General features: G+C 35.8%; 2 protein-coding genes and 1 non-coding gene across 3 annotated transcripts; 1 reads left to right on the plus strand and 2 right to left on the minus strand.

Moving 5' to 3' along the window:
• Positions 394-1,354, plus strand: LOC109835533. The gene is made up of 4 exons (XM_020403504.1): positions 394-486; positions 598-697; positions 811-960; positions 1,056-1,354. The coding sequence occupies exons 1-4, from the start codon at positions 394-396 to the stop codon at positions 1,352-1,354; spliced, it is 642 nt and encodes a 213-aa protein (XP_020259093.1).
• Positions 2,620-6,945, minus strand: LOC109835642 (trihelix transcription factor ASIL2-like). Its single transcript, XM_020403618.1, has 2 exons — positions 5,656-6,945; positions 2,620-2,957 (listed from the first exon to the last, which is right to left on the minus strand). Exon 1 carries the CDS (start codon positions 6,791-6,793, stop codon positions 5,657-5,659), a length of 1,137 nt encoding a protein of 378 aa, XP_020259207.1. The 5' UTR covers positions 6,794-6,945; the 3' UTR covers positions 2,620-2,957; position 5,656.
• On the minus strand, positions 8,883-8,956 carry TRNAR-UCG. The gene has a single exon. It is a non-coding gene; the product is annotated as a tRNA-Arg (tRNA).

Genomic DNA, 9,561 nt, shown 5'->3' on the forward strand with positions numbered 1-9,561 from the left:
TGTTGTCATAAAGTGTCTTTTCTTTAAAATGTTGTCATGAAGTGTTTGAAGTTGAAATGTTGTCATTGAGGTGTTTGAAGTTGATATGTTGTCATTGAGGTGTCTTTGAAATGTTGTCACTTTCATTTTTTATCTATAAATAACATATCATACTTCAAGAAACATACATCTTCTTTATTTATGTTATAGATGGCTTTAAATCAACGAAGTTCTTCATACACAAATGTTGAAGACTCACACCTCTGTCATGTATATCTTGACATTTTCCAAAATCCGATCATAGGTATAAACCAATCTAAGGATCAATTTTGGTCTCGAGTTGAGAGTGATTATCATAGCTCAAGGCCTGCTTTTATCACTCAAGTTCGACCCAGAAGATCTTTACAATGTCGAATGCAAACTCTCCTAACTGCAATTGGCAAGATGAGGGGATGTGTAAACCAGGTTGAAAATTTAAATCCAAGCGGTGCTTCTGAACAAGATATTGTAAGTGTTATTTGTTACATATATTTTTGAGATTTAATTTATGATTGGATTTTAATTTTATATATTTATATCATTTTGCGGTTCAATTGGGCTAAAGTGTTGTTTGCTCAGGATAAGAATTATAAGAAGGGGTTCAAATTCGATCATGTATGGCCCATCTTGAAAGATATCGAAAAATTTACAGATGTTAATGCTGGAATTCAAGTGGGACGTATGCAAATGGCCCATCTTGAAAGATATCGAAAAATTTACAGATGTTAATGCTGGAATTCAAGTGGGACGTATGCAACATGGTAACTTTGCATCATCACAATCAATTTACAGATGTTAATGCTGGAATTCAAGTGGGACGTATGCAACATGGTAACTTTGCATCATCACAATCAAAGTACTCTCCGACTTCAGAGTCTCCCACACTAGCATCTCCTGGATTAGCTTCATTCAGTTTTAATATGAATGACAATGATTTTGGTGGTACTTCAACTAAAAGACCAATAGGGGTACGGAAAGCAAAATTTAAAAAGAGAAATGATAAGAAAGTTCTAAGTTAATGGAGTATATGAAAGAAGAGAATCAAAAAATTGTTGCAATGATGGAAAAAAATAATGCTGATAGGCAACTAAATTATGAAATCCAAATGTTACGAGTTCAAACTGCGGCAAAAAAAGTGGACGTGGATGAATTACGAGAAGAAAATTTAATTTTACTAAAAAATTTGACACAAGTAACTGATCCAAAACTACATGAGTTTCTTGTACAAGAACAATCAAGAATTATGCATAAAAGAACTAAACAAGGTGAAGGATCTCAAAATACCAGTTCTGATACTTTTGCCCAATATTTCGAGCATCGATCTTCGTCCTTCTGATGATAATTTCCCAGAATACTGAAATGTAGTTTTAGTTTATGTAGCATGTTCTATTTTTCTTTAATTTTAATGTATTGCAATTAGTGTTAATTTTTAATGTCCTAATTTATGTGTAATTTTTTTTATGTCCTAATGTTTATGCTGTATTTTTTTTTTATCTAAATGGTGTAGTGTTTCTTATTTCTTCATTTGGTTCTAGTATTATGAAATTTTAAGTGTTTGGATTAAATTATCTATTTTTTTCTTATTTCTTCATTTGGTTCTAGTATTATGAAATTTTAAGTGTTTGGATTAAATTATCTATTTTTTTCATTGTTAAATTTTATTTTAATAATTATTTTATACTCTAATTTCATTATAATAGTTAATATAAAATAATATATATTATTAATACAAATATAAATAACAAAAGAAAAAAATTGTTTCTGTATTTATTCTCATAAGACCTTCCATAAAAAGTTTTTACAAAAAAAATTAATTACGCCATTGCTACACTGTTGCGCCATTTCTGGCGCAATACTGTAGCGGCCCGCTATTTTAGCGGAACAATTGGCGCTGCGTTAGAGGGGCAATCAACGCTAAGTTGATGTTTTAGCGTATGCATTGGAGAGGCCCTTAGGTTTGCATATCAATACTTTCATTTACTAGGTTTACACCACATGACTAAATTTCTTTAATAGTTTCTTCGTCACATATTCATAAGGACCTTTCTTCCATGAAACTTTTCCGGGTCTTAGAGACTAATAGACTGTGAAATGAGTGGTCACGAATTTTAATGATGTTATCATGTTTTCATTATTGATCGAGTTTTACTACAGGGACCTAAAATATGGGACCAATAAGGGGGACAAGTGAGGTGTCCCCCTTCTATTGGATAAAGAGGTATACTGAGTTGGTCATCATTAATGATGACTAACTCAGTATCCAATAGGAGGGGGACACCTCATTTGTCCCCCCTATTGGTCCCATATTTTGGGTCCTTGAGAAATTTTTCTTATTGATCCTAAGGAGAGATTTTGCACATGCCGACTATGTCCAGAATATGTTTGACTACAAAAGTTGTCGAGGAAACATCATGCTTTTACAGATGTTACCAAAACTGCAACAAAATTTACAAATCCACATGCATTTATTAAACATTCAAGCATGAAAAGGTGCGTTTTGTCTGCTAGAAACACATGAACGCAGAAAAACTAAAAAGGACTCCAAATATGCTACCATAAAGTGAAACAATCAGGAACCTCTTTTTTGTCACAGACGAAACAAACAGCAACTAAGTCATGTCAAATTCATAAAAATCATCATATAATTGTATTATTCAGAAACTAGCACTATCATAAATGACTTCTCCAATTACATACGTACTTAATTGTTACACCTTTATCCGCAATTTTGTCTGCTTGAAGCCCTGGCAACGGCATTCAATTACACTATTTACCAGCCAATTGTCAATTCCAATTTCACATGCAGATCCAATACATGCTCCTGCTTGAATACAAATGTTTCAGTAATCTACTCCCGATCGCTGGAGTGGATGATAAATGCCCATGATTCTATGATTGAATCGTGAGCGTAGATGCGAAGAAGATGGATGAAGATGAATCTGCAAAAAAAGATGGATTCATATTTTAGAGCCAAAAAAGGTGCATTTATCAGACAAAATGTGTAAATGTTTAATAACCTCCATTGTACTTAACTACTTACAGAGAAAAAAAACTAGTTTCTCTATCATACGTTCTATTTTTAGTCATCCAATTAGTTTGTCACTTTGAGGGACGGAGGGAATAAAACAGATTACTGTAGCTGACCGAAAATGGTTTTGAACAAGGCTTTGCAACAGTGTCACTTGTGAAATTCATGGGAAAAGAAATAGTAAACATGTTGCTTCTTCATCTTATACTTTCCCCTAATCGAATTTTAGATCAGTTAGGTCACAAGATTTCAAAATAAGAAGGCATCAGTTATATAGGAAAAATTCTACAAACAGCTTCAGCCTTACACCAAGGTTGATATCAATTTACCTTCCGCTAGCAAGTACCAAATACTGAAGTCTCATTATCATTTGAAACGACACTTTGCGCATAGTCTAATATTCAGACTAGATAGAGAATGGCAAATAGCTCAAGAGAACGCTCTTAGATCAGTATGAGCTTATGAGCATAGTGATTTGAATACAAGGACCCTCAACAATAACCTTGACAGTCCTGAGAATGGAAGGGCGAGACAACCTATACAGGTTGCAACATCCTAGAAATAGATTGCTCTGGATGGTGAGGCTTTTAACAAGTTTAAATACTATTGGATCACTGCTTTTTTGAGCTACATACATTTGTGATATAAGTAGCAGATAAATAAGTCGAAGGGAACTTGAAGTGGCAAATGTTGAACGAAACACCATACAAAATCCTAGTCAAATTTGTATTCATAGAGAACCAATATAAAGAGCAGAAAACAGTGCAGCAGTTGTCTGGGAACAAAATCCAGCCAATTTGCAAAACTCAAGGCACTGAACATAGGTAAACATTTATAAGACTCCTATTTTCCACTTTACTGTCAAGTGAAAAAGAAAGAAAGCAAAGCATGGTAGTTCTAACATGTAACTTGTTAGCCAGTGCAAAAGATGTGAATTATTGATGGATGAAGGCCATTGCACAACTTGAGGAAGATGTAGTCTGACATGTAATTAAAAACTTCAACTACATAGAATCAGTTTTTTGGCAATTAGATATTACAGCACTGCAGATGCATAATCAACTTCCACGAGAACAAAACTTGTGTATATATTCATTATGCATAAAGTAAAATTATCCAGGCCATCAACACTTTTGAGCTTAGACCTAAACGTGTTGCAAATGTTAAAAATTATGAAACAAATTTATCATTTTTACGCTTCCACATATGTGACATGAAACATCTCATATAACAATTCACGTTTATGACAAATAATGGTATATAAAACTCTGAATAATAAAACAATCAAGATAAAACTATTTAGAAAGAAATTTTCTAGGAAAGTCAGACAGACTAGCAAGAGAAAATGACTATAAAAGTACAAAACAACAAGCTTGAATGTCATTTCTATAGCTATAAATTACCGAGAGAGAGAGAGAGAGAGAGAGAGAGAGAGACTTTAAGCCAGTGTGATCTTTCAAGAAAAAAAAAGTGAGATTACAGGTCAAAGAGTAAGAACCCCTCATTGTATTCGTAAGGTGAAATGAGAAAGAAAGCTTAACGAAAAAAGTTCCAACTTATACTCTACCAGCTAGACCTAATGATATTCTCTGATGAACTGGCAATTATGTAAGAAAATGATTGCATTTCTCTGTCTGACTCCTCCTAGAATTTCGTTTTCTACTAGTGCAATAAATGAAGTCTACGTAGCATGTTTATGGACCAAACTACTAAAATAAACTAGATTTTTCATATGCCATGGCCAGGACAAGCTTGGCACATTGCAGTTCCACGATTCCTTTTTTATTAATATATATCCATGAAGTATACATTATGTCTCCCTTGTTCTTCCTGGAATCCCTAGTTTTAAACATATAGCCTTTAAGTTAGCTGATAGATAACAATCAAAAATGGCTTATATCAATAAATCAATTCAAAGAATCAACTATAATTGCACTAAGATCCTTCTACCAGATGTACAATCACCATAACATACCAGCAGAAGCAATTCTATAACAGCATTTGGATCGAAAAAGAAAGTAATAACAATGGAAACAATGCTACTTCAAACACTTTAGGAGGGTAGGGAAAAAATGCAATTCCATATCAACAATATTTCATCTGGGTCAAGAAAGAAAGTAATTAGGTACTCAGTAGAAAAATCAACTTCAATATCATCATCAGCTCTTCAAAGACAGAATAGACTATGGGTTTATTTCCCTTCCAATGTCTTCAGAGTTTGGACTGAAGAATGAAAAACAATATAGTTGAATTTGAATAACTAGTTAACCTTTACGCAACAAGAGTACAAGACCAAAGGAAAGGATAAGTACTATCTTTAACCAAGTTGAGGAAATTTATCCAATCAACCTTCAAGAACTTTCTTTATACATCTTACAATCCTAAGTTTAAAATTTTCAAACCAAAGCTAATCACAACAGAACTGAACTGCATTCGTTATGTCTATGATGAAAACTCAAAACACCAATACGCAGCTGAAAATCTAACAAGCATAAGAAAAATGCACAAACAAATCATATTTAACTAGCTCAATCAAACAATAAGCCCAGGAGAAACTAAAATGGGCAATAGAAGCAGCATAACAAAAAAAAATGATATGTGAATGCTACCTTAGCTGCTCAAGTTCTCAGCAGAACCATTCATCTCTTCGTCCTCATCACCATCACCCGCTCCAACCATCCTTTCTTCTTCTTCCTCCTCCTCCTCCTCCTCTTCTCCTTCCTCCTGTCTAATCCTTTCAATCTCCACCTGCGCCCTCTCCAGTATCTGCCTCTTCTGCACCTCCAAATCCCTATGAAACTCCTTCCTCATCCTCTCTAACTCCACCATCTGCTGCCTCTTATTGCTCTCAATCTTCTCATAAACCTCACTGAACTTCTGTATCGAATCCGCCAACATCTTAAACGCCGAAGACGGAAATGACCCCGACCCTCCTCTCCTCTTCTTCTCACTCATTGTTGGCGGAAGCCCATCGGACTCATTACCATCATCATCATCGCCACCCTCCTCATCATCAGTTCCAGTATCCCCTGGACTATCTCTCATCTCATCCATCGCATTAGCTCGGTTCAAGTAAACCCTAGAATTCGAAAACACATATTCACCTGCATCCACCCCGCACGTCAACCTCAACGGTGAACTCCTTGTCACTTGAGCTGGCGCCGGAGATGGAGATGACATCAAAGAATCCATCTTTTTGAAGTAAATCCAGTCACTCTTAAAATTTGGAATCTCCGCCATTCTAGCTTTCTCCTTCTTATACTTCTTCTTCAAAGTGTCCAACCGATTTCGACACTGCGAATCCGATCTAGTGATCCTCGAATCCTGGTTAACTTTCTTCGCGACCTCGATCCACTCATCACATCGAAGTGATTTCCCTCCATTCTTTACAAAAGGATCGCCCCAGGCATCAAGAAGAACAAAGGTCGAATCTTCCGACCAATCCGGAGGCGAATTCTTGACCCCAGAGCTCTTCAAATTGGCGACAACCGACAAAGGCGGCGGCTTTCGAGGGACGAATTCGAAGTTATCGAGCTTTCGACGCTTCCCTCGGCTCTCCATGGACGAGTCGTCGTCGTCGTCGTCGACGCCGTTCGCTCCTTCACCTTCGTTGTCGCTCTTGATCCCGTCTGAATTCGATTCGTAATCGTCGTCGTCCTCTTGATCAGTGAAGTTTCGGGGGAATTGGGGGTGAGTTGGGTGATGGCGATTGTGTGCATATCGAGCGTCGTCTTCAACGTCGTCCATCGGAAACCCTAACCGTAGATTTTGAGTGAAATTGAGGGTTTTGACAGGAAACCCTAGCCCTATGTTTTATTTTTTATTTTTATTTTTATTTTTTTTTTTTTTGATAGGAAGAGGGCCGATTGGGAACAGGGAATACGTCGCCGGTGAGAGGCGACGGGTATGGCACGTGACAAGCGCGTGACGGTGGATAGGATGGGCGCTGGGTTACCAAAAGCCGACTCGGTCCGGATATGTATCGGATATGATGTTTATCATATCCATATCCGATTATCCATCTTGGATACGGATATACATCTTGGATATGGATATGTATATGAATATGACTCGGTAAAAAAAATTCATAACCATATCCGCTAAAATCGGATACGGTTACGGATAGACATGCGGATATATGAGCGGATATGTATGCGGATACAAAACGGATATGAGAAAACTAAATAGAATGGAGAAAAATCATAGTTCATGGGATACAAAAAAGTTCGTTAATATGTTCATTATAAGATTAAACATCTTGATCATCAAAATTAATCACAAATTCATAATCTAAAAATCGAAACTATGGTAAGAATATGACTAATATGTGTTCGGATATTTCGGATACGGATACAGATATTTCACTACAAAACCATATCCATAACCATATCCTATCGGTTATAGATTTGAGTAACCATATTCGTATCCTAATGAATACGGTTACAGATGTTTCCTCGGATGCGAATACGATTTAGCACCCTTACTCGAAATCTGATTTGGACACGTTGGCCGTTTTCCGTGATCGTCCCTTGCATCTTAAATATTTTGAACGCAGTCCTCAAATCATTTACACGGCGATTAGGTCCCTCAATTCTTCTCCTAAATTGTTTCCAAATTTGTTCATCAAATCACTAAAATTACTATTATGTATCCCTGTTTCCTATATTATTTCAAAAATAATTCCTCTAATCAGTGGCCGAGCCAAAACTTTTATCTTAGGGAGGCTAAGAGCCCAAGATGTCAAGATGTAAAACTTGAGGACCTAATAGCAATCTTCATGGTTTGGTGACTAAGTTCAAAATTTATCATGGAATAAATAGTGTTAGCAAGATGTCAAGATGTAAAACTTAAGTGCCTAATAGAAACTTCATGCTTTTATGACTAATTTAAAAGTACGGAGTTATATCGAAAGCAATTCTTCCAATCAAGAGTAGCGCTACCGAAGATGCCAAGATGTAAAACTTGAGGACTTATTAATAATTTTACGATTTAGGGGTCTAATAGTAATTTCAATGAGTGAGGGACTAATTTCAAAATACTAGATGTTAAAAGGACTATATATGGACAGCAAAATTATTTCAAGATGTAAAACTTGAGGACATGATAGCAACTTCATGGCTTGATGACTAATTTCAAATATTAAAGTTATTTAAAAAACAATTCCTCCACTCAAGAGTAGCATTAGCAAAGATGTCAGGACGTAGACTTGATGACCTAACTTTAATTTCATGATTGGATGACTAATTTCAAAAAATAAAGTTGTTTTAAAAATAATTCTTTCAATCAAGAGTAGCCAGGGTATTCTTGCCCTGGGAAGTTGCCTCATACTCGTAGCCAGGGTATTCTTGCCCTGGGAAGTTGCCTAGGGCAAGAATATCCCGCCATTGTCACTCTCCCTCCTCCCCGCTTCCCCTCTCTTCTTCCTCATCTCCTTCCTCTTTTCAATTTTGTCGAGCATTTTCCTGGTCTTCCGCCTCTCCCACGACCTCTCCCTCCTCTGTTTCCCGTGCCTCCCTCCTCTCTTTCACTGAGCTCCTCATACTCGTAGACCATTTTTATTTTTCGCCCAGGGCAAAAAATAATCCTCTGGCTACGTCATTGTGCACAAGGGAATAATGAAGATGTCAATATGTAAAATTTAAGGATCTAATAGTAAACTTATGATTTGATGACTAATTTCAAAATGTGAAAATATGAGGCGTTCGAGGAGCTTATAATGAACCTAATAGCAATTTTATGATTTGATGACTTAATTTCAAAATGTAAAAATATAGGGAGTACAAAGGACTAATAATGACAAAACACACAAAAAGGGGGAAAAAACTAAAAGCGGCCCCGACCACAGTGGGAGTCGAACCCACGACCTTTTGATCCGAAGTCAAACGCGCTAATCCACTGCGCTATGCGGTCTTGATGGTTTTGATAACGAAGCGTTATTATATCAGATAGAGTCAAACTTACAGTGTTAATTTATTGCTAGCTCTGTAACTTCATGAATGGCAACTAGGGTGCACATAAATATCCATTATCCATTAGAATATGAATATAATTACTAAAGAACCTAATATGATATAATTATAGATACATATATGCCTAAAAATATAAGGATCCATATTCGAAATATCCAAATATATATTGGTCGCATAGCTTTAACTTGTAACAGGTTTAATCATAGGTTAATATATTTGAGGTTAATTTTGAGGATAAAGAGATCTAATCTTTGCTTTTTATATTAATGAACTCTCTTTTATCATATGAATTATATTTTTGTAATATTATTTAGTTTTCTCATAGCAGTTTTTGTTGGATATTTTTTTTAAAAAAGTCAAATTGACTTAATCTAATCCTCTTAAATCTCCAACTAACCCCATATTTCTCCTTATCCTTCTCCACTATCCGTTCTGTTTCTCTCCCTATATAATTCTCTCAATCATCTCATAATTACATATTCATTTTCTTTACCTACTCTCTCTCCTCTCATCTCACGGTAAAGAAAGAAAACAGTGGAGTGAAAA

Source organism: Asparagus officinalis, chromosome 3, assembly GCF_001876935.1.
Source record: "Asparagus officinalis chromosome 3, Aspof.V1, whole genome shotgun sequence".
NCBI lineage: Eukaryota > Viridiplantae > Streptophyta > Magnoliopsida > Asparagales > Asparagaceae > Asparagus > Asparagus officinalis.

Coding starts and splice junctions, on each gene's coding strand:
- LOC109835533 (XM_020403504.1), top strand. CDS start 394: ATGCAAACTCTCCTAACTGCAATTGGCAAGATGAGGGGATGTGTAAAC. Junction 698..810: donor TGCTGGAATTCAAGTGGGAC/GTATGCAAATGG, acceptor ATCAATTTACAG/ATGTTAATGCTGGAATTCAA. Junction 961..1,055: donor GAATGACAATGATTTTGGTG/GTACTTCAACTA, acceptor ATATGAAAGAAG/AGAATCAAAAAATTGTTGCA.
- LOC109835642 (XM_020403618.1), bottom strand. CDS start 6,793: ATGGACGACGTTGAAGACGACGCTCGATATGCACACAATCGCCATCAC.